At 38.2% G+C, this 26,194-nt stretch overlaps 1 protein-coding gene across 1 annotated transcript in view; it reads right to left on the reverse strand.

Moving 5' to 3' along the window:
- Window positions 1-26,194, reverse strand: part of ATP8B4 (ATPase phospholipid transporting 8B4 (putative)) — a 234,626-nt gene that overhangs the window by 53,069 nt on the left and 155,363 nt on the right. The window contains exons 16-20 of the mRNA XM_057724273.1: window positions 24,795-24,983; window positions 16,065-16,180; window positions 12,920-13,084; window positions 11,824-11,935; window positions 9,956-10,061 (exon numbers count right to left, since the gene is read on the reverse strand). Coding sequence (XP_057580256.1) covers window positions 9,956-10,061; window positions 11,824-11,935; window positions 12,920-13,084; window positions 16,065-16,180; window positions 24,795-24,983 — 688 coding nt within the window. The remainder of the gene's footprint in view (window positions 1-9,955; window positions 10,062-11,823; window positions 11,936-12,919; window positions 13,085-16,064; window positions 16,181-24,794; window positions 24,984-26,194) is intronic.

The following is a 26,194-nucleotide window of genomic DNA, read 5'->3' on the forward strand; positions in this document are numbered from 1 at the left end:
ATTTCCCTAACATGGGAAAGGAAATAGCTACCCAAGTTCAGGAAGCACAGAGGGTCCCAGGCAGGATAAACCCAAGGAGAAACACGCCAAGACATATAGTAGTCAAATTGACAAAAATTAAAGACAAAGAAAAGTTATTAAAAGCAACAAGGGAAAAATGACAAATAATATACAAGGGAACTCCCATAAGGGTAACAGCTGATTTCTCAGCAGAAACTCTACAAGCCAGAAGGGATCGGCACAATTTAAAGTGATGATAGGGAAGAACCTACAACCAAGGATACTCTACCCAACAAGGATCTCATTCAGATTCGATGGAGAAAACAAAAGCTTTCCAGACAAGCAACAGCTAAGAGAATTCAGCACCACCAAACCACCTCTACAACCAATTCTAAAGGAACTTCTCTAAGTAGGAAACATAAGAAAAGAAAAGGACCTACAGAAATAAAAACAAAACAATTAAGAAAATGGTAATAGGAACATACATATTGATCATTACCTTGAATGTAAATGGACTAAATGCACCAACCAAAAGACACAGACTGGCTGAATGGATACAAAAACAAGACCCTTCTATATGCTGTCTACAAGAGACCCACTTCAGACCTAGGGACACATACAGACAGAAGGTGAGGGCATGGAAAAAGATATTCCATGCAAATGGAAGTCAAAAGAAAGCTGGAGTAGTGATACGCATATCAGAGAAAATAGACTTTAAAATAAAAAATGTTACAAGAGACAAGAAAGGACACTACATAAAGATTGAGGGATCAATCCAAGAAGAAGAGATAACAATTATAAATATATATGCACCCAATATAGGAGCACCTCAATACATAAGGCAAATGCTAACAACTATAAAAGAGGAAATCAACAGTAACACAATCATAGTGGGGGACTTTAACACCCCACTTACACCAATGGACAGATCATCCAGACAGAAAATTAATAAGGAAACACTAGCTTTAAATGACACAATAAATCAGCTTGAATTAATAGATATCTATAGGACATTACATCCAAAAACAGCAGATTACACATTCTTCTCAAGTGTACATGTAACATTCTCCAGGATAGATCACATTTTGAGTCATAAATCAAGCCTTTGTAAATTCAAGAAAATTGAAATCGTATCAAGCATCTTTTCTGACCACAACACTATGAGATTAGAAATCAATTACAGGAAAAAAACTGTAAAAAACACAAATACATGGAGGCTAAACAATATGCTACTAAATAACCAACAGATCACTGAAGAAATCAAAGAGGAAATCAAAAAATAACTAGAGACAAATGACAATGAAAACACAACCATCCAAAACCTATGGGATGCAGCAAAGGCAGTTCTAAGAGGGAAGTTTATAGCGATACAATCCTACCTCAAGAAACAAGAAACATCCCAAATAAACAATCTAACCATATGCCTAAAGAAACTAGAGAAAGAAGAGCAAACAAAACCTAAAGTTAGTAGACGGAGAGAAATCATAAAGATCAGAGCAGAAATAAATGAAATAGAGACAAAGAAAACAATAGCAAAAATCAATAAAACTAAAAGCTGGTTCTTTGAGAAGATAAATAAAATTGATAAACCTCTAGCAAGACTCATCAAGAAAAAGAGGGGGAGGACTCAAATCAATAAAATTAGAAATGAAACAGAAGTTACAATGGACACCACAGAAATAAAAAGCACCATAAGAGATTACTACAAGCAACTATATGCCAATAAAATGGACAACCTGGATGAAATGGACAGATTCTTAGAAAGGTATAACCTTCCAAGACTGAATCAGGAAGACATAGAAAATATGAACAGACCAATCACAAGGAATGAAATTGAAACTGTGATTAAAAATCTCCCAACAAACAAAAGTCCAGGACCAGATGGATTCACAGGTGAATTTTATCAAACATTTAGGGAAGAGCTAACACCCATCCTTCTCAAACTCCTCCAAAAAATTTCAGAGGAAGGAACACTCCCAAACTCATTTTATGAAGCCACCATCACCCTGATACCAAAACAAGACAAAGATACTACAAAAAAACAAAAACTACAGACCCATATCACTGATGAATTTAGATGCAAAAATCCTCAACAAAATACTAGCCAACAGAATCCAACAACACATTAAAAGGATCGTACACCATGAGCAAGTGGGGTTTATCCCTGGAATGCAAGGATTCTTCAATATGTGCAAATCAATCAATGTGATACACCACATTAACGAACTGAAGGATAAAAACCACATGGTCATCTCCATAGATGCAGAAAAAGCTTTTGACAAAATTCAACACCCATTTATGATAAAAACTCTCCAGAAGGTGGGCATAGAGGGAACCTACCTCAACATAATAAAGGCCATATATGACAAACCCACAGCAAACATCCTTCTCAATGGTAAAAAACTGGAAGCATTCCCTCTAAGAACAGGAACAAGACAAGGATGTCCACTCTCACCACTACTGTTCAACATGGTTTTGGAAGTCCTTGCCACAGCAATCAGAGAAGAAAAAGAAATAAAAGGAATCCAAATTGGAAAAGAAGTAAAACTGTCACTGTTCTCAGATGACATGATACTATACATAGAAAATCCTAAAGATGCCACCAGAAAACTACTTGAGCTAATCAATGAATTTGACAAAGTAGCAGGATACAAAATTAACACACGGAAATCCCTTGCATTTCTATACACCAACAATGAAAGATCAGAAAGAGAAATTAAGGAAACAATCCCATTCACCATTACAACAAAAAGAATAAAATACCTAAGAATAAACCTAACCAAGGAGGTAAAAGACCTGTACTCAGAAAACTATGAGACACTAATGAAAGAAATCAAAGAAGACACAAACAGATGGAGGGACATACCATGTTCTTGGATTGGAAAAATCAACATTGTGAAAATGACTATATTACCAAAAGCAATTTACAGATTCAATGCAATCCCTATCAAATTACCAATGGCATTTTTCACAGAACTAGAACAAGAAATCTTACGATTTGTATGGAAATGCAAACGACCCTGAATAGCCAAAGCAATCTTGAGAAGGAAAGACGGAGTTGGTGGCATTAGGCTTCCTGACTTCAAACTATACTACAAGGCTACAGTGATCAAGACAATATGGTACTGGCACAAAAACAGAAATATAGATCAATAGAACAGTATAGAAAGCCCAGAGATAAACTATGGTCAATTAATCTATGACAAAGGAGGCAAGGATATAAAACGGAGAAAAGACAGCCTCTTCAATAAGTGGTGCTGGGAAAATTGGACAGCTACATGGAAAAGAATGAAATTAGAACAATTCCTAACATCATACACAAAAATAAACTCCAAATGGATTAAAGACCTACATGTAAGGCCAGACACTATAAAACTGCTAGAGGAAAACATAGGAAGAACACTCTACAACATAAATAACAGCAAGATCTTTTTTGATCCACCCCCTAGAATAATGGAAATAAAAACAAAAATAAATAAGTGGGACCTAAAGAAACTTCACAGCTTCTGCACAGCAAAGGAAACTATAAGCAAGATGAAAAGACAACCCTCAGAATGGGAAAAAATATTTGCAAACGAATCAACAGACAAAGGACTAATCTCCAAAATATATAAACAGTTCATCCAGCTCAATATCAAAAAAACAAACAACCCAATCAAAAAATGGGCAGAAGACCTAAATAGGCATTCTGCAAAGAAGACATACGGATGGCCAAGAGGCATATGAAAAGCTGCTCAACATCACTAATTATTAGAGAAATGCAAATCAAAACTACAATGAGGTATCACCTCACACTGGTTACAATGGGCATCATCAGAAAATCTACAAACAGCAAATGCTGCAGAGGGTGTGGAGAAAAAGGAACGCTCTTGCATTTCTGGTGGGAATGTAAATTGATACAGCTACTATGGAAAACAGTATGGAGGTTCCTTGCAAAACTAAAAATAGAACTACCATATGACCCAGCAATCCCACTCCTGGGCATATACCCAGAGAACACCATCATTCAAAAAGACATGCACTCCAGTGTTCATTGCAGCACTATTTACAATAGCCAGGACATGGAAGCAACCGAAATGTCCATCAACAGATGAATGGATAAAGAAGATGTGGTACATACATACAATGGAATATTACTCAGCTGTAAAAAGCAATGAAACTGGGACATTTGTAGAGACATGGATGGACCTAGAGACTGTATTGTATGACAATACAGAGTGAAGTGAGTCAGAAAGAGAAAAACAAATGTTGTATATTAACACATATATGTGGACTATAGAAAAATGGTACAAATCAACCAGTTTTCAAGGCAGAAATAGAGACAGATGTAGAGAACAAACATATGGACACCAAGTGGGGAAAGCAGGGAGGGTTGGTGGGGGTATGAATTGGGTGATGGGGATACCAAACTGTACACTCTAAATATATGCAGTTTATTGTAAAAAATAAAAAAATAAAAACTTAAAAAAAAAGAAAAACATCGAAACCAATTCCAAACTTTAAAAAAAAATTAAAAAATTAAAAAAATAAAGCTTGTGTGTCTATTTATTTTCTGTTTGGATGATCTGTCCATTGATGTAAGTGGGGTGTTCAAGTCTCCCACTATTATTGTGTTACTGTCGATGTCCCCTTTTATGGCTGTTAGCATTTGCCTTATGTATTGAGGTGCTCCTATGTTGGGGGCATAGATATTTACCATTGTGATATGTTCTTCTTGAATGGATCCCTTGATGATTATGTAGTGTCCTTCCTTGTCTCTTTTAATAGTCTTTCCTTTCAAGTCTAATTTGTCTGATATGAGTATTGCTACTCCAGCTTTCTTTTGACTTCCATTTGCATGGAATATCTTTTTCCATCCCTTTACTTTCAGTCTATATGTATCCCTTGGTCTGAAGTGGGTTTCTTGTAGGCAGCATATAGAAGGGTCTTGTTTTTGTATCCATTCAGCCAGTCTGTGTCTTTTGGTTGGTGCATTTAATCCATTTACATTTAAGGTGATTATTGACATGTGTGTTCCAATTACCATTTTCTTAATTGTTTTGGGTTTGTATTTGTAGGTGTTTTCCTTTTCTTGTGTTTCCTACTTAGAGAAGTTCCTCTAGCACTTGTTGTAAGGCTGGTTTGGTGGTGCTGAATTCTCTTAACTTTTGCTTGCCTGGAAAGCTTTTCATTTCTCTGTCAAATCTGAATGAGATTCTTGCTGGGTAGAGTATTCTTGGCTGTAGGTTTCTCTCTTTCAGGACTGTCAGTATATCCTGCCATTCCCTTCTGGCCTGCAGAGTTTCTGTAGAAAGGTCAGCTGTTATCCTTATGGGTTTTCCCTTATATGTTATTTGTTGCTTTTCTCTTGCTGCTTTTAATATTTTTTCTTTGTGTATAATTGTCATTAGTTTGATTAATATGTGCCTTGGCGTATTTCTCCTTGGCTTTATTCTGTATGGGACTCTCTGTGCTTCTTGGACTTGGTTAATTATTTCCTTTTCCATGTTGGGGAAGTTTTCCACCATAACCTCTTGAAATATTTTCTCAGACCCTTTCTTTTTTTCTTCTTCTTCTGGGATGCCTGATTCGAATATTGGTATGCTTAATGTTATCGAGGTCTCTGAGGCTGTCTTCCATTCTTTTATTATTTTTTCTTTTTCCTGCTCTGTGGCAGTTATTTCCCCCATTCTATCTTCCAACTCACTAATTCGTCCTTCTGCCTCAGTCATTCTGCTGGTTATACTATCTTTAGTATTTTTACTTTCAGTTATTTTGTTATCCATCGCTGTTTGTTTGTTCTTTAGTTCTTCAGAGTTCTTATGAACTGTTTCTTGTACTTTCTCTATTTTGTTATCGAGATTTTGTATCATTTTTACTATCATTACTCTGAATACTTTTTCAGGCATTTTTCCTAGTTCCTCTTCATTTATTTGGTCTTGTGGGTTTTTTTCCTGCTCCTTTACCTGCATGGTGTTTCTTTGTTTCCTCATGGTAGTCCAAACTTCTGGGGTTGCCTTTCAGGGGGGCATTGACAGTCAGCAGCTGCAGCAGCACATGATTTAATCTTTGTAGAGGTAGATGACAAATGCCAATAGCAAATGGCAATTGTAGTTGACACCTTAATGTGGTTATTTTTCCAGTGAATCCTACAAACTTGTATTTTGCTACGTGAAAGAATGCAGTCTGAAGTGCTACACACCATAAGACCCCATTAACATAACATTCTGTGGTTCGCGCCCCTCTGCTCTGCGCTCAGACGCAGCTGCAGTGCCAGGGACCTAGAGAGGGAGTTGTTGCCAGCCACCACGCGCTGGCTCCCTAGACCTGTCCGCCCCCCCCGCAAGCTCCCGACCCCCCTCTGCCCGCGGACTCGCGGGGGCTGATGACAAGCACATAATCACTTTTAAGACTGGATAGTATCTCACTCCATCTATATATCATAGTAATTAACAAAATCCCTATGGCTGGGCATGTGAGAAATTTCTAATTCTCTATTATCATAATTGATGCCACAATGTGTATATATGTATGTATACAAACACACACATGTACACACAAACACATATACATTTGTCCATTGGTTTTTCTTAAGGGCAATTCCTAGAAGTAAGAATCATTGGGTCAAAACTGTGCACATATATAATTTTTAAATATATTGCTAATTCACCCTCTAGAAAATTTCTACCAACTTACTCTCCTGACAATAGTTTATAAGAATTCATATTTCTCCACATTCCTTCCATGTAATGACAGTTATATCACCTACTCAGTCAACCACATATGGCCGGATAAAATCTTGAGATATTAACTTCAGTTCTCCACCCCTTCTGTAATTACCACCACCACTGCAGGTGACCCTCTCTGTTTACTCAGAAACATACCTTGCCTCAGGGGGCTCTGACAGAGCCAAACACAGAGAAAACAAATGAGTCAAGATCTTGTTTTCTGAGTACCAAAATAGACTCTTGAAATTCATAGCAGCATTGTCATCCTGAATTCCAGCAATCCGGAATTCCACTAATTGGGCTTTTCGAGAGAGAAGAGAAAAGTTTCTTCAATGTCAAAAAACTAATCCTTAAAGGAATCCGGGCATAAAATATTGCCCTAAGCAACAGACTAGAAAGAAATGACTCCATTTCTCATCCAGCCTAGAGGAGAGGGACCTTGAAAAGGAGGTTAAATGCTCATGAATCACTAAAAGAAGCCTGGGTGCTGACCCACACCCTGGTCTGGGAGTGGACAGTGGAATTCTCAGATAAGTTTTTGGGAATCTGAGTACGGAACAACAGTTGCCAGTGAAGCATCGTGACATGGAAGGTAGTAGAAGAAAGGGATTTCAGGATCAGAGGTAACCATGGTTACCATGTGAGAGAGAGCACTTCTCAGAAGCAGAGAGGTGAGGAAGTGCCCCTAAACTTCCATGTTTCCCCAGGAGGATGTGTAAGTCAGCCAAGAGGGACAGCCAGCAACCCAGAGACCAGAGACCAGACAGGGACACAGAAGTGGGAAGTGCCAGATGCCAGCAGGACAGACACTGAGGATCAGTGACAGGTAAGACAATTGCACACCCTAGACTTGAACTAAATTTTACCCGAAGTGCCTAATGTAATTGTCCTGTCATCAGGCAGAAAAGGGGTTCAAGTTCAGTTTTAGAAAATTTGATGAATTTTTGTTCTTGTACACCTCAGTGTATTCTAGGCTGTGACGTCAGACAAAATACAAATGACAGAGCCTCCTTCTACTTCTCTTCACATTGAATCAAATTCCAAGGCCTACCCATTCTACCTCCAAAACAGCTATCAATGTTATTCCACTCTTTCCCTCCCTGTTTTTACAACCTCACTGCCTTAGTTCAACCCTCATCATCCCTAAACTTGAGTATTTCAACAGCTTGCTGATGCATCTCCCCATACCATTCATTTTTCCATCAAACATACTGCATCTATCCTGTCACTAGAGTGTTGTTTCTAAAGCACAAAATTGGATTTGTCTCCCTTCTGCTTAGAAGTCCTCCACATCCCTCCAATACCTTCAGGATAATATATATTCACTTTTGCTTATCACTCAATCTATCACCACTTCATCTCTGAGAAATTATCCCCACCCATAACTCTGTAGTACACTCTAACTACAACTCGGCACATTGCTCCTGGAATATAACATATCTTTCATGTCTGTATGCCTCCATGTGCACTATTCCATCAACCTGTAATATTGTTATCCAATGTAATCAACAGAGGAAGAGGATCCCTAAAATTTGTAATGGGGGTCGGTGTGTTGTTTTCCATATCTTAAGAAGGTTAATGAGAAACGTAGACTTTTCTATGGTAAGAATGTAGAGACTCCCTGATTTTTTTAAGTTTTGTTTTACTTTCAGCTGCCTCACATCAACCTGGTGTAGAAAACTCCTTATATCACACTGGTTAGAAGCTATGACTGAAGATTACGTGTGTCTTTGCCAAATAAAAATTAGGAAATCTAATTGTTACTGATACAATTCTATTATTATTTATATAATTTTAATAATAGATTTCACAGAGTCTGTTGGGGAAATATTTTAAAAAATTAGTCCGTGTTGGTGGAAAGATTGAGAGCAACGGCTGAAGAAAGAGGGCAGGAGGAAGGGATGAAGTGAGAAGAGAGGAGGGAAGGCAAGAGGGATGCTCACTGAATAAAGGTTTACATTCTTATATTAATCCCCCAAATAAAATAATTTATAGGGTAGGTATCTGTATGTTTTCCCATTTTACAAATGAGGAAACCAAACAAAGAGGCTGAATAGTATATTGAAAGACACTTAGCCAGCCAGAAGCATGAAGCCAAGATTCCAACTTGGCTCTAGTTAACTCAGAGTCTGTATTCTTCCTCTTACACTTGCTGTCTCTCCTTGAAATGCATTCTGTTCTAGTTGCTCACCTGGTGTCTGACCTCACGTGAAGCAGCCAGATGCCTCAACGACTGCATTTTTTATATCAATTATTTAAAGAGAGTAAGAATACACCCAAGGGGTATTTAGAGAGACACGTGGCAAGCACGTAGGTGCACGGGCTCTGGGGCCATGCTGCCTAGATTCAACCCCAGCTGAAGCACTGACGGGTTCCAAAACTTTGGGCACGTTATTCACCCTATGTGTGTCTCAACTTCATCATCTATAAAACAGAGATAATGATAGCACTTTCCACTGGGTTGCTTTGAGAATGAAATGAGAGAATACATGTCTGCTGCCTACCACAGTGTCCCAGGCACTATCTCAAAGCATTTAGCAGTAGGCTCATTAGAATCTTGATCTGTTCACATCTATCTTCCTTTAGCAAGAGTTAAATTCCCCCCAAAACAAAAGGTTAAAGAAAAAGATTTTCTTAAGGTAAAAAATGTAATTACTGTTAATTATTAAATAAATCATTAATATTTTCCCAATACTCCATGGACTCTCTTGTTAAAATTACAGAAATAATAATAATACAATTCTATCAGTAATAATTAGATTTCCCAACTTGTATTCGGCAAATACATACGCAGTCCCCAGTCATAGCTTCTAACCAGCGTGATATAGCCATTTTCTACAGTGAGTAAGACTGTAAAAACAGTTGGGAGAATTGATCTGTAAGTATCAAGTGGTGATGCTGACAGTTAAGACTTCCTTTCTTTTGAAGGTTCAGGAACAAAAGTTAAATGATGGAGACATGTTAAGGAAGCCCATTGTGCCCCACTGCTGTGTTGAAGTGGCTCTGTTAGCCCCCTCGAGACTGTAGCAAGCGGCAGGCAGTTTGCCTCTAAGTCATTTGGCCGGAACCAAAATGCACTGAGTTTAAGAAGCTCCTACGGGCACCAGCAAGCAGAAATTGTTACAAGACAGCACTTTTTGAAGTTCTGGGGAAGTAATTGGGCAGACTTTTAAAATGTTCTCCTTCAAATGGGATTTTCTTATTTCTCACCGATCGGATCTTCCTTTCCTCCGTCCTTTACCACTTACCTGAGTTCTTCCCTGACCTCCACAGCGGTGTTCCCTGCTATGATGAACACATCACTCATGTCATCCGTCAGCATGTTGCAGGCATAGCCAATATTGATGGCAGTTTCTGATACAAAATAGAGCCGACCTCAGTTAGGACATTACTTAATAACATAAGTACATTTTCATAAAAGTTGTGAGGCCCTTGCCCTATTTCCTTATAGCCTACTGCCCTCCTTAACTTCAGAGAGCGCGTGATCAGTGACAGAATACAAGAGACTCAGGGAGAAATTCAAAGATGTGCTAAATCCATGGAGAAATAGCAACATCTATGAATTCTCGGCATTCTCATCTAGCTTTTTTTAAAAAAAAAAAAAACTTTTTGATTCTCAAAATGAGTATTCATAAAAATACCCCAAGATCTTGTGATAAAGTAAAATGTGTGTACATTTAAAAAAATTTTACCATAAATCTCAAATACTGCCTTTGAAGAGCTGAAATACTAAACTTAGCTATAATTCAATCTGATATAATAGACAAATTTTTTAAAAATCACACAAAATAAGTTGAACAGAAAAAAATGATCTTAACATTTTTTTTAGTTCTTCCACATGCAACATTGCCATATTTCCAATGAGTGAACAGAAATTTGGAATTCGACTATCACCTCAAAAACAAACCAGGACTGTTGCTACCAGCTAACTAAAGTATTACATGACATTGACCAGTCCTTCCTCTAATTTTATAGAAATAGAGCCTAAGATAGTTAAGTACCCCTTTCGTCTTCAGTATAATCATTTGATTCTAATTTTATTGAGTCGTTAGACTTTAGCGAATTCTATGGAGTTATTAGGTTTGTCCTAAGTCAAGGAAGACAACTGATAAAACCTAAGCATATCCTTTGTAGAAACCACAGAAATTAAAGCTATATAGTAAACCTGTGAATATTCATAACTAATTGAACAGCTGTACTCACTGACCAACATCGAACTGTAGGAAGTCTAATAACACACCACAGAGCTCGACTCTCTATGGTTTATTTTTTGTAATCAGTGATTTGAGTGAACATATAGAGAACAGGTTTATCATATCTGTTGGATTTAACATAACCAATGCTCTAAAAAAGTATCTAATGTGTAGATAGAATCTTAAAAACATGTGTGCCAGTTAACTGAATATTTCTGGTCCACTGATGGCCAAGCAGAAAATCATTTTTGTTTTAACCATTACTGCTGGCAATAGATCCAAAATGCATTGATCCCCTTTTCTTTCTCAGGAAACACAGTATTCTGAATGTAATGACTCTCTGATGATTTGGCATTTTGTTATGCCTGAAAGTGGGTCAATTCTCCTTATAAAACTGCATAGGTAGTCCTGGAATTCAGCCAGGTGGCACTGGCACAGCTATGGCATTTGTTAAAATACCAAACTATTTCCATTGATAAACAGCTGCTTCCTTGAGCCTCTCCAAAGCCTACCCCTCCTCTAAGCCTAAACCGCCCTACCATGAAGAAACTAAAGAAGAAATACTGAGGTCTCCAGTGTTCTGCTTCAGAGCTGTGCCACTCTCTGTCCTAACTGGGGGCAGTGCACATACAAACCAATAGTTAAACATTTTTAATACCATTGTTGCCTATGGGTATAACTACTATTATTAAGAAGCAATTGAGCTGAAACTCCCCACTGACCCCAGGGCATACTACAGAAGATATTTTGTTAGTTTGATAGTAAATTCTTGTTATATATTAGTTTTCTTTTTTGTATTTCAACTCTTTCCTATGTGGAGGACTGGGCAAATGTCTCATTAATTAAGCTTTCTGGTTAATTAAAATTTTACAACAGAAATTATCACCCCCTTTGCAAAACATCATCATCTATTGACAAATTACCTTGTTTGTCTCCTGTTAGGACCCAGATCTTAATATTGGCTAGTGATAAGCTTGTAACCGTTTCAATAACACCCTCTTGTAACTTATCTTCTACAGCAGTGGCACCTAGTAGCTTCATTGAAAAATAGAGAATACCTTATGTTAATGCATGCAGACAACACCCATAACATCTATGGCTTTCAAGCACAGAGTTTAGAGGTCAAAGAACATAAATGGAGAATGGAAATTATGATGCATGGATATAGCAAGCATCCTATTACATACAGAAGTGGGCTGGGAAGGACCCTAGAAGGAGGTTCCCTAATCAAGGCAACTGATGGGCATTCCAATTAATGCAGAGATCCTGGAGGTTAGAATTTACATGAGGGGTCTGATATGCTCAGATAACATATTGGCATAAATGATCAGAAGCCACTTGGGCTTCTAAGGATTGAAGACTCCCCCAGTTATATTGACATTGAAGGATACAAAGGAGAGCCCTCATCTCAGAGTTGGGATCACAAAAAAAAAGTAGAGTCATTCTCTTTAACAAAACATCAGATACCATAAACTAAAAAGTGAAGGTTCTTGTGCAATCCGTCATCCAAAGGTGAACAAGGTGTGCTCCCTAGTACCTCACAATAGCTAAGCACTCTGGCCACTGGGACCTCAGGGAAGAGTGGTTTCTAGAATAGATCACACTCTGGACAGTACAGATATCATCAGAATCTCATGGGCCTAGGAGGGTTTAGAGCTAGAGCCCCACCACTCTTCATGGCAAGTTTCCTTGCTCTAAAAAGGTGGTTCATAAAGCATAGAGGAAACAAAAGCAGAACATCAAACAAAACATGTCACACCAGAGACCGACAAAGCACAGGGAGCCTACTATCTTCTACTCTTGGGGGACTTCCAATCACATAAGCCACTGCTAATAGAAATAATCCTCTGGCTACATGCGGCAAGCTCAAAGCCAACACATAAAGCCTGATTCACTGTTTGAAAGAGTCACATCTGCTGTGTGCAAGATGATTGAGCCAGTGGATTATCCCCATGCTCGATTTCTAAACACATACTAACCCTTCTGTAAACACAAGCCATCATGCTTCTAAACTCATACCATCAAATCTCTTTCAATTTCTTCATACAGCCCTGCTATTCGTTCATCCCTCTCATCTGTGGCAGCATTTGCATCTTCAAGCATCTGATGCCACTCTTTGAAGTACTTGTCATCCAGGTCCCTGTAGGCGATGGCCAAGGTTCGAAGGCCTTCTCCTGCAAATTCCTGCCAGGGCAGACAGACTTAGGAATCATCCCCAAACAATAATCACAGCAGTAAAACAACAACAACAGTAATGGGTAAGAAGTTTTACACTCAAATTCATTTTATCCAAGAGCACTATTTAGTCATCCTGACCTCCAACTTTTTAATCTCCTTGGAAATGGGAGGTGATATTTTTATTTTGTGTTTTGTTTATATGGGGTTGAAACATTCAAGGGATCTAGCATTCCCTCTTAAGACTGCTGAAATGCCCACCGAAGGGTTCTAGTTGAGAGGTGATCAATGGTGCCCATGACTTGAGAAAACCATTTGAAGCAACATATTTGTTTCTAACCTGTCCTCTGCCTGAAGGAAGCACTGCTGGCAATGAGAGGGACACAGCCTGTTTCATGGCCCATAGCCCTCGGCTTTTAGGGGAGAAGAAAGGACCCTCAGAGGAGCCATGGCTCTCAAATCAAAAGTAGGAGGCTCTCTCAAGGGGCTGCAGCATGACATCTCACCAAAGTCTTGTCGCCTTCCCCCTAGTAATATAGCCATGTCTAAAACTAACTCTGTCCTACTTGTGTTTATGTTTGAAATTTTCCAAAATAAAATACATTTATTCAGTAATAGATGAATAAACAGATGTTAGGTAATAGACAGTTAAGGATATTAATTAAAGTTAAAATAATAACTCTAAGGGAAAAGTAAGAGAAAAAAGCAGAAAAGTTAATATAAATGTTCGCTTCTGGGAAGTAGTACTAGAAGTGGAAGCTGATTTTTATTTTTCATCCATGAACTTCTATAAATTTTTTTTGCCTAATTTTATAATAAAATTGTTTGAAATTTTAAAGAGATCGTCAAGTCCAGTTAGTTTTTAAAAAATCATTATTTTTTTAGAAACTATTTTCTATGGAGTTAGTCTTTAATAATAGGTCAAATTTATTGGAGGATCATACTATTCCTTTAATGTCTAAGTAAACCAACAATCTTAAATGATACCTCTAGTGCTTTATCCTTCTAATATGAAAATAAATAAGAATAGGAGGCTGGTAGTTGCTAAGTGTTTCACACAGCCGCAATAGCTAGATACACATGTTGAACGCCTGGGGAAATGCTAAAAACCTCCCACTTTGCCTAGGCCTCCAGTGGTCATTTTATGGGCCTCTACTTTGTAAGCGTTTTTATAGCCATTTCTGCTCCTCTGGGCGTTGCCACGGAGCATGTCTTCTCTGTTGTGTTCTGGCTTATGGGACAGACACAGGTTTGTGATCAGGCACAAATTAAACTGTGACACACCCTAATTAGGTAAATGGAAAGAAAAGTCAGTGCATACTGCAGTGATGTTGTTTAGCCGAGAGAGACCATGAGAAAAATTATCCAAATTTATCTCGTAGGTAGCACTTTGGATATTTCAATCACATTGTACAAGCCCTCCCTTCTAAGACCACCACTGGGTTCCCTACTGATCTGAAAATCTAGTTACTGCCTTATAAGGATCTTTTGTCCTCTTAATTCACATAAATACTTCTTTGACTTTAACTTGCTTCTCCCCTGGGCATTACCAGTGCCTTTCTCTCTGTTCTGCAGAGCAGTGAATCAATTCTAAGATGACACTACAAAAGGGGACAGATGATTTAAGTTATTTAATTAGTGCATGAAACACAAGTTGAATCCTAAATGAACATTTGAGCAATGTCGTTTCCTATCATTAAACAATTCAAAAATTAATAATTAAATATAAATTTAAAACCTCAGAATTTAGAAGTCAAAATGAATAAAGTGAGTGAAGCAAAAGCAAGTCAAATTGATACCACCTGAAAAAAAATCTTTTGCACAGAAATGTGAAAAGATCAAATTAGGCTTCCCATATTTTAGTATGAAAATCCAGGGCCTTGGTGTTTGAGCAATGGCAAAATGAAATACTTATGATTCCAATGTTGTTTTCATAATAAAAAAAAATTAAAAAGACCATGCTAGCCTTCTGGAAGAGATTAAAAGAAAATCAAGAATGCTCTATTGGGAAGACAAAAACAATAGCTATGTTTGTAACCAGTATTAACAAACCATCATTCTTTAAAGTCAGGCAGAGTTTTTTTATTTGTTTGTTTGTTTTTCAAAGATTTGGGGAATGTTTTATATTAAATATAGGGCTTGGCAAAGAAAATGAATCCTCAATAGCTTTTTAAAGTGGAGAATCCAAGGAGGAAATAAGAGTTTTGAGAAATTGCCCTTAAATTTCATATTGGGTTAAACATAACCTCAAACAAATAGAAAGATCCTTGAATCTCAGGTTTAAATCAGATAATGTTCATCTTAATTCAGACTCTTACTTTTTTGGGAAAAAAAAAAAAAGTGTGCCAAAGACCATCACTGCTCCCTTTAGAAAGCTTGTGGAAAGAAACCATGTATAGTCTTAGGATGTATGCATTTGGTAACTTCAACCTAGGGAACATTAGTGACTCATCATGATTTATGACCTGAATAAAAGAACCCTTAGAGGAGGAAGCTGGCTACAGAGATTAACTTCCCCTCATCATATAAACACGACCCTAAACTATTCCCTGGGGGTAACCATAAGAGATTCCATTAGTACCAGACACATCGGAATCCAAGGGAAAGCAACTCTCCTGTTCCTCTTCCTTAAACCAGTCCAGTCACCTGGGTCGAACAGTCCCCAACTGTAGGGAAGTTAGAGCAGGTTTTTCCCTTGGTGTATTGAGTCTTCTCCTGGCTGGAGTTCAGGAGCCCACACTCAGTGGCTATTTCTCAGCTGCTGTGTGTGAATCCACCTGTGGTGAGACTGACCAGACTCTCAGCAGGGCAGGGGGTAGGTATATATGCCAGTTTCTAAACATCCACTGGCACAGTTTCCTGTAGAACTGTTCTCCACCTGCTTTCTATTTCAGAAGTCAGATCAGTTAGCTGATATTTTAAAAATAAGACCTAACCGTAGGAAGCAGCCAAAGGGCCTCCGTGCTAACCTTATGACAGAGGCACTTACACTGAGATGGTCTGATGTCAAAGTCAGAAGGTCTTCACTGGATGGATGAAGTCTTTCAAACAGAATAGTGTCTGCTCCTTTGGAATAAAGCTTTATCTGTCCTTCTGGGTTTCGAACTGAAAAGAAAAAATTGAGAAAGTAGTTTATAATCAATAAAATTCATCAAAACTAGACTCTCCCTGGGCTTCAGCCAGGTAATTTGGAAATGGACATAATGTTTTAGGCAGCAGTAAAATATTCAGTGCCTTTGGTTAAAAGGTCATTACCTAAGTCACCTGGCTTCACTCCTGTTTTATTAACTTAGAAATATTCTATCTACAGGAAAAAGTGTTCTTGTTCTGATGTATGTTCCTTGCCTACTGCCTCTGAAGGGCTGGTACATTTAAATTAAGCCCTTCTGTATTGAACAGAACTGAGAGCTTCGTTTGCCTGTCTCCTAATGTGAAATTTAAGACTGACCGTAGGAATCAACTATTAGTATTATGCCAAATGATCTCCATATGGAATTCTAGCCATTCAAAGCCATGGTTTATGCATTCGTTCTCAGTCTTTGCTGACATTTTTCTTCACCCTTTTTACTCCTTGGAAAAGCCCTTTCATTCTTGGGTCACAATCTTGGCTACAAGCACACTTCACAGGGGGCTTTCAAAATTAAAGTTTCTATCATCTCCCCACTGGAAGTCTGTATTCGTAGGGCTGAGTTTTTAACCTGCCCCCCAGGTTTGGGAATGACAGCCTTGACTAGGCTCTAATCCCTCATCTCCAATCCTCGCACCCTCCCCTGGCTGTCGCACATACTGCTGTCAGACAAATCTTTCTTAAGCTAATCTTTCTTTAAGTCTACCTTTGTAGGCTTGGTTTTACAGCTTGGCACATACCAGGCACCTAATGAATGAATGAACTGAATGGATGAACACATGAATAAACGAATGAATGATATACCAATGTATTTCTCCCCTACTATTTCTGAAGGGCTGATACAATTTAGGACAACTGCCTGGGTCACAACTTCATGGTCTGAACTCTGACCCTCACTGAGTCAGATTGTTACGTGCTTTCCAGTCAATTATACATTTTATCTAAGAATAGAACGCCTCAAAACAGATGAACATAAATATTGACTACCATTAGTTTAAAAGGATATAAAGTTTAGAGCTTGATTTAAAGGAATGTAAATACCATAGTACGATAAATTACTTTTCCCTCAAATCTTTTCTTTAATTGAAGTATAGTTGATTGTACAATATTATATGTTACAGGTGTACAATATAGTGATTCACCATTTTTAAAGGATATACTCCATTTATAGTTATTATACAATATTTCCTATATTCCCTGTGCTGTACAATATATTCTTTTGGCTTATTTTATACATAATAGTTTGTATCTCTGAATCCCCACCCTTAAATTTCCCCTCCCCCCTTTCCTCTCCCCACTGGTAACCACTAGTTGGTTCTCTATATCTGTGAGTCTGCTTATTTTTTTGTTATATTCATTAGTTTGTTGTATTTTTTAGATTCCACATATGAGTGATATCATACAGTATTTTTCTTTCTTTGTCCGACTTATTTCACTTAGCATAATACTCTCCAAGTACATCCATGTTGTTGCAAATGGCAAAATTTAATTCTTTTTTATGGCTGAGCAGTATTCCATAGTGTGTGTATATATATGTATATATATCACATCTTCTTTATCCATTCATTTGTTGATGGATACTTAAGTAGCTTTCTCTAATCTTTAATGACCCTTAGTCAATACTTAATCTAATCCAATTTCTTCCTAGCTTGAATAGATCTAATGTACCCTAGAAACTTTTTTGTATTGGGATTTGTCTAGAGCTTGTCTTCTCTTCTAAGACCCATGGTCAATTTTTATAATTTCCAGAACTCATGCAATTTTTCTCATACTCTGGCTCTAATGCCCACAGTGGGAAAAAGGAGAGCAAAAGGGGAATTTATATCTAATTGTTCAAGTGGGGGGGGGGCACTTAATCCTAGGAAAGGCTTCCTCTTTCTTTTCTTATACGACAATCCAATTTAATAATTTCCTCCATATTTTCTCCCTTCCATTACCAGAGCTATAAAGGCAAAGTGTGTAGATCCTACATGTGCCATTATGACTTCTCTATGACTGTTTATTTTTTATAGTCCAAGATAGGATATCACTTCTCAAGCTTTTTTGGTCTCAGAATCCTTTACACTCTTAAAACTTCATGAGGACTCCATATGGGTTCTATCTATCAATATTTACCATATTAGAAATTAAAACTGAGAAATTTTATTATGTCCATAGTTTTAAAACACTAATTATATTACCAAAAGAATAATTATTAAAATAACAATAAATCTTTTATATGTATACATAAAATAATATTTCTATGAAAAAAACTATACTTTCCAAAACAAAAAAACTTACTTTGGGGAGCTGCATTGTTTTAAATGATTACAGATCTCTTTATTTCATTTATTTATTTTTTCTTGGCCATGCCACGCGGCATGTGGGATCTTAGTTCCCAGACCAGGGATTGAACCCAGGCTCCCTGCTTTAGAACTGTGGAGTCTTAATCACTGGACCACCAGGGAAGTCTCTTACAGATCTCTTTAATGTCTGGCTTAATAGAAGACAGTTGGATTCTCATATCTGCTTTTGCATTCAATCTGTTGTATTATCACGTCACATGGCCTTTGTAAACCTCCACAATATACTCATGAAAAAAACATTGAAAGACAACATTAGTATTATTATGAAAATATTTTTATCCTTGAGCAGCCTCTGAAAAACTCTCAAGTTTTCCTAGGGTTTCCCAGACCACTCGTTGAGAACCACTGGTCTAGGGAAATCATAGACCAATCTTGATTTGTGCAAATCCCTCACCATCTCTTTGTCTCAGTTTCTACCTGTGAAAAGGAGATGTTTGAACAACCTAACTTCTAAGGTCTTTCTAGCACTTTTTAATTTTCTGATTTAATAAAGATTATCCATATATGATGTCTTCTCTAAACTCAGCATTAATTCCTTTAAATTTGAGTTTATGTAAATCCAATTTCATGGAATCCTGCTTAATTTTACTCACTAAACATTTCCTTTAGCATCTCAGCAAGTTTTACCTCCCTTTTCATTCCAAGCTTCTGGTCACTTCTGCTAGGAAATCTCTAGGCTAATAAAATCTCAGTCATTTCAGAAGTTAGCTTTTAAAAATAACTTGAAAATAACATATCAGTTTTAAATGTTCACGATAGCAGGTGGGCAGAGCCTGGACAAAGGCCATAGATATTTAGTTATAGAATCTGTTCCCATTGCCTGTCCTTTAAATACTGGTGTTCTTCAGAGATTTACCCAGAATGGACTTCTCCTCCCATCCTTCACACTCTCCTTGGGCAGTCACATTCTTTTCATGGCTTCAGTTTTCATCAACAGGATGATTGCTCTCAAATGTGTCTCTCTTGCCTAAATCTATTTCCAGCACTCCCTTCTGCCTGTACATCCGACTACCAACTGGACATCTCCTCTTAGATGTGCCCAAGAACATCAAACTCAAACTGGACACATTATCACCAATAACTAGTTACTCCTCCCATGTCTCCAGTCTTAATAACCAGCTTCAGGACTTCCCTGGTATTGCAGTGGTTAAGACTTCACCTTCCAATGCAGGGGGTGTGGGTTCGATCCCTGGTCAGGGAGCTAAGATTCCACATGCCTCGCGGCCAAAAACAAAACAAAACAAAACACAAAAAAACATAAAACAAAAAAGTAATAGTGTAACAAATTCAATAAAGACTTTAAAAATGGTCCTCATCAAAAAAATATATTAAAAAAAAAAAAAAAACAGCTTCAGCATCCACTCAGTCTCCCAAATCAGATATCTGGCCATCACTCAAAGCTCCTACCCCTTTACCACCCATACATCCAGTCGAAGCCAAGAACTTCTCTCTGCCACCTTCTCTCTTGCCTAGATTATCACATTAACCAAACTGGTTCTACTCATTCCAGTCCTGCTTCCCTCCAAACTCTTCTGCAATACAGCCAGAGTCATCTTCACACCACAGCTTAGAATCCCTCAATAGCTTCCGTCTGCCTTTAGATCAAGTTTGGACTCTTTTAACATGGCATAAACAGGGATCACCAAGATCTACCCCTTTTCAGCCCATTTCACTTCACCACCTTCTCCTGGATGCAATCACAAAGCATGTTTTTCAATTTCGCATTCTCCTTTAGCTTCAAGTTCCTGGAACATGGTAGGTACTTAATAAATATTTGCTTGATTGAGTTGAATTATAATTATGCAAAATTTGTTGAAAGCAGCAGCTATGCCTTTGTGATATAAAGGAAAGAAAAAAGTCAGAAATGGTTCCAGGTTTATGCTGTAAGGGTAAATACAAAAGCAATACTGTGAAGGGTGATGAAAAATTCTACTTTGTCATATCTCAGTTGTGTGGCTGTTCATACACCCACACAGAGAAATGCCTGTCACGTGTCAGTATGATTTGTACTTTGATAATCCTTAAAAGGTTTAGAGTTGAGAAACCTTTATCTAAAGATCTTGTAAGGGCTTTACAAGGAGCTATTGTAATTTATTCTTCTTTAATAATTAGCTGCCACTTGCCCCTATTAATAGCTACCTTTGAATTTTATCTCTGTATTTTTATTTACATAATTAGTAGTATTAACCCTTCTAAAACTACACAATGAGATTTGTATGCTTATCAACATAGTATCTTCTATACCTTCTGACAAAATTCTTCATAGAAATCTATTTTTACTTAGATACCTGTGAGTTAAATCAGGGCTATTGCACCAGAATGAAAGCACCACGGGTACTGAAACTACACGTTCATGATTCAATGAATGATTGTCAAAAAAGAAAAACCTTGAAGAAGGAGGAGAAGACCTAAGAGGGGGAGGGGGAGGAAGAGAAGCAGCCGCAGCAGCAGCAAACGTCTGAGCCACAAACGGGGTCGCCCCCCCCCCCCCCAAACACCATGGCAATCATGAGGCTAACGTTGTTTCTGCCTTGTTATCAGAGACTCGCCTACCCTAGTGGAGTCTCTCTTCTAAATTCCTCCTGATTAAAAACCAAACAGAACCAAAATAAAGCCTCAAGCCTCCATGCATTCTGTGGCGGAACATTACCTTTCTTCACATGGGATCCATTAAGGCAAACATCTGATGTTTGTGGTTAGGCTGTGATTTCCCCACAGCCTGTAATGGTGACCGATGCCGGGGAAAAGCCAAAAGTTTCCCTGTGTAGCAATCTTAGGTTTTGTCAACACCCTCAGAGCAAAGAGAAGCCAGTTCTGGGCCAACCCAACATCAATAACACTTCCCCTGAAGCTGTAAATAGAAGATGGTTCCTGCTGATACAACATTAGGCCCACACCCAGAGCAGCATATGTGCTCATCAGTAACACTGAGGGTGACTGCCTGCAGCCTGTTGTGAAAAGAATAAAAATAAACATCCTCAGAGGATGTTTGGTTTTTACCTGCTGAGAGCAATCTCCCGGGGCTAGTTTCCAGTAGTTAGAGACCAAAAAGCCCTACTATTACATACACGCATGTTTTTCAGAGTAAAAATTGATTTAATATGATGTTACCTAGTGTTGGGTTACATGCTATTTAACGAACATTCATAGAGGACCCACTGTGTGCTAAGCTCTGTGCTTGACCCTGGGTAGTTTATGAAGACTGTGGCATGGCCCCTGCCTTAAAGTAGCACCTGAAGGCTACCTGTTTCTCTAACAACTGAGAAAGTTGTGAGTATCCCGGGACTGGTATCACACTGGTGCTATGAACAAGTGCTCTAGGGAACAAAGGAGAAGGCAGCTACTCAGCGAGTAGGAAAAGAATTAAGAGAACAGGTGATACCTGAATCTGACATTACCAGATGACTATGAATTTTCCAAGGACAGAAGAGGAGAAAAGGAGAGGTCTAGGTTGAGGAAATGGTGCACACACACGGTGTGACAGTGCACCATGCATGCCAGGAATGGTGAAGTGTAGTGAAGCTGGAGCACATAGTTTCAGGAGGTGAAAGAAAAGCAGCTTGAGGTCAGATTGCAAATAATCTTGAATATCACGTTAAGGACATCCTTTAAGTTCTAGGAGGCCAACAAGATTTTTTAAGTTGGTGATGGCAAAATCAGGCCAATGTTTTAAAAAGAATACCCTGGTGTCAGCATAGAGGATTATTTTAAGGGGGAACAGCTTTAAAGATATTGCAATGATACAAGCAAGCAGTGATGAGAGCCTTAACTAAAGCAGTGGCACTGGGAATTAAGAAAAAAGGACAGTAGGCTTTTATGATAAAAATGGGGTTTTGAGGCTATTTTTAGAAAGATTACTGTATTGCCTTGAGGAGGAAAGACTTAGAAACAGGATGACTACTGACGACCCTATAGACAAGGCAAGAGATGATGAAGCCTGAATGAAGAGAGTAGCAGAGTATCTCAGGAAAATAATGAGTAGTATTTGAGGATCTCCTAGTCTAGGGAAATGGTCCCCAACCTGTGGTCCTCTGACCAGTAGCATCTTCATCAGTGAGACCTGGGAGTTTGTTACACATGCAATCTTTTAGGCCTACTGAATCAGAAACTCTAGGGTTGAGGCCCAGCAATTTGCATTTTAACAAGCCCTCCTGGTGGTTCCAATGGGAGCTGAAGTTTGAGTACCACTAGCCTAGGGGCACAAAAGAGATGAAGGTATCAAAAGCATGTGAGCTACAATAGAGATTAAGAGGCCAGACTTTGGAGAAAGACAAACCTGGGTTCAAATATTTCCTCTGCACCTTACTGGCTTTGTAACAAGTTGTGTGACAATCTTGGGCAAGAAACTTAAAATCTCTGAGTTTTAATTGCCTCATCTCCTGATTGGGGGTAACATACTATTGCAAGAATTTAATAAAATAATTCATTGTAAAGTGTTCAGTGCACTCACACAGGCATATAGCAAAAGGTAGTTAACAACTTTAATAAGAACTACATAAAGAGCAATAGTTGTGAGAAAGAAAGAAACTTTATACTTGACATAAAAATTTTGAGGTAACTGTAGTATAACCCAGTGGCAGAACCCAGGAGAAGGCTGAAAAAGTGTGTAGAGACCTTAGAGGGAGATTGAAACTGAAGAACGATATGGGAAGGACACAGAATACAGGCAATATCTACCAGCATGTGAGTGTCAAGATTACCCAAGGAGAGCACAGGAAGTGAGAAGAGAAAAGGGTACCAGCACTGAAGAGTGGGACAGAGAATAGTCCGCTTGCAAAGGAGCTTGAGAAAGAAAACACAGGACAAGACGAGAACCAGCAGCCAGCAAGCTCACAGAGGCCAAAAGAGGAGTGTCAAGACAAGAAGGTCGATAGTCTTGAATATCACTAAGTTTAAAAGATAGAGATGATAGTAGAAGTTCGATGGACAGACAGACAGGAAGAGAAAGAAAGGAAAAGAAAGAAAAGAAAGAAAGAAAAGAAAAAGGAAGGAAGGAAGGAAAGGGGGGAGGAAGGGAGAAAGGGGGCCATTGCATTGGGCAGTTATGAGGTGACTGCAAACTTCTGAGAAGGCATTCCTTCTTGAATAGTGGAAGCAGAAGCCTGACCCTAATAGGCTGAAAAGAGAAATCCAGGTAAGGATCAAAAACTGACCTTGAAAAATTCAGTTGTGATGGAAAGAAGAAACACAGCATGGCAAAATCAGTGGAGGTCAGAACATGAACAATATCTTTAAGGAAACAGGATGATTACAGACCTGCAGGCTGAAGGAAGAAGCCCGTGATGAAGAATGAATCAAAGGCACAAGTGAGAAGGGAGCAAGCAAGGAAGGAAAAGGGATGGGAACAGGCGGACACTTCAGCATTGAAAAGGAGCAAGAGGAATTCTTCTCTGAAGCAGGACGAAGGCTGAGTAAAGTTACAGCTTGCGGATGGAGGAGGAAGATGGGAAAAGGGCTAAGGTGATGGTGTGCATCTCTGAGGGCCTCTTTTTTTTAGAGAAATAGTGGATGAATTTAGCTTCCAAGAGTAAAGGAGATTCATGGCAGGGTTGAGGACTTGAGGAAAAGGCAAAGGTTCAGAACACCTGCTACAAGGACTGGAAAAAGGAGCAAAATAAGAACAAGAGGGACATTGAAGCAGCACTGAGCGTTAGCGCTGAGTTAGGAAAGCATGGATTTGTTGTGGTGCTAAATACAATAATGGGCGATCACCTCCAGCAAGTGAACAGAGTAAATGGGTAATAATGAGGAGACTGATGATGATCTTCACAAAACAACAGGATCATCAACAACTAGCGCGTGCCAGGTAATTCAGGAACATGTGCGGAGCCACTCTGTAGCGAATGACCTTCCTTCACAGTCAGATTCCCTAGATTTTAATCCTAGCTATTCTAGCTCAAGCTATGTCACCTTGGGAAAGTTACTCAACCTGTCTGTCTCAGTCCTGTTATCTTTAAAATGGGCATAAAAATAATACTACCTGTCTTTTAGGGTTGTTGTGACAATTAAATCAGTTCATTCATGTAGAGCACTTAGAACAGTACTGGACACACAACAAGCACTTGTTATATGTTAATTATACTCACCACTACCAAGGTGAGGCTAGGTTGAGGATGACAAAAGTTCATAAGGTGAAGAAATATCACAACTCTGAGCACATAACCAAGAGTGAAATCATCCTTGAGAAGTTTCCATACAACCATAATACTATCAAAAGATCAAAAATACTCTCAGCCACCAACCGTACCTATGACCGACATCCTTTTTCTGAAATTGTTGAAATCCAAAAAGGCAAGCAATTGATAAGTAACTAGTGTTCCCAATTCTTCTATCGTTATTGTCTCTGGGGTCCGAGACTTAAAAATGAACCCCAAATTTTTTGCAGCAGTCACTAGAGCCCCTTCATCAGGTGATTGAACTTGGTAAATCAGCTGCCCTAAAAGGAAAAGAAACAAGTGGATTAAATAACAACCAAAAAAGGAAAAGAAACAAAGGTATTAATACTGAGAATAATAACATTAATAGAATGCCAATACCAGTGCCAACTCATTCTATAACACTCAACCCAAGTGTCAGCTCTAGAAGTCAGATCAAAGACTGAGAAAAAAGTACAGTTGGAATAAAGGAACGGCATTTTCTAAACCAAGAGAACTTGCTTATTGGTTTTCAATCTCTCAGGGCTTTGGTTAGAAAAGACAAAGGCCAGGGAAAGAGGTCTAATGGGAGACCACCTTCTAAAAATGAACCCCCCAAAAGGATACTCTCAGTATAAAAAGGTAAACTGGACATCAGTGCCCCCTTAAAGAGTGCCTGTAAGAAAAACTGCCTAGTTAAGAGGAAAAAAAAATCTGCTGAAAATTTATGACAGAAGACTGACTCTCATGTATATTTGCACCCTAAATTCACAATATCTGGGTGACTTGAAAAAAATTAAATTGAAATTTTAGTTTAATACATTTCTGTATTAGAACACTGACTAAATAAAGCAAATGCAAATCCTTTCTTCACCTGAGGACCAAAAGAATTTCTACAAATAAAGTTCCAAATAAAATGGCCATCTCACAGTCAAAAGATTATTAAAACCACAATAAATAAGATATAATTACAACCAATAGAAAGAACAGCAAGAATAGTATATGTAAAAACTTTAGATATTAGAATTATCAGGAATACTACATACAAATATTTAATGGATTTCAAGAAATAAAATAGAGGCACGAAATTAAGCAGATTTGAAAAAGAATTAAAGACCTTGTAGAAATCAAAAACAGCAGATTAAATATCACTGAAGAAAAAATTGATGTACAGGGGAAAAAAATGGAGAAAATTCCAAAATTTATCCCAGAGAGACAAAAAAAATGGAAAAATGAGAAAATTATTAAAAGACACAGAGAATAGAGTGAAAACATTTAACATTAAAGATCTAATATGAGATGGAAAATGAGTCAGAGGCAATACTTGAAGAAATACATGGCTGAGGAAACTCCAGAATTGATAAAAGACAATATTCTATGGATTCCACAATCTCAAGGAATACAAATATTTTTAAAATTCACATGTACACTAAGAACATGAAAGAAGAAGACATCTCAAAAGTAGCCAGGGAGAAAGGACTGATTACCTTCAAGCCACAATTAAACTGACAGC

Source organism: Hippopotamus amphibius, chromosome 2 (assembly GCF_030028045.1).
Source record: "Hippopotamus amphibius kiboko isolate mHipAmp2 chromosome 2, mHipAmp2.hap2, whole genome shotgun sequence".
NCBI classification, from domain to species: domain Eukaryota; kingdom Metazoa; phylum Chordata; class Mammalia; order Artiodactyla; family Hippopotamidae; genus Hippopotamus; species Hippopotamus amphibius.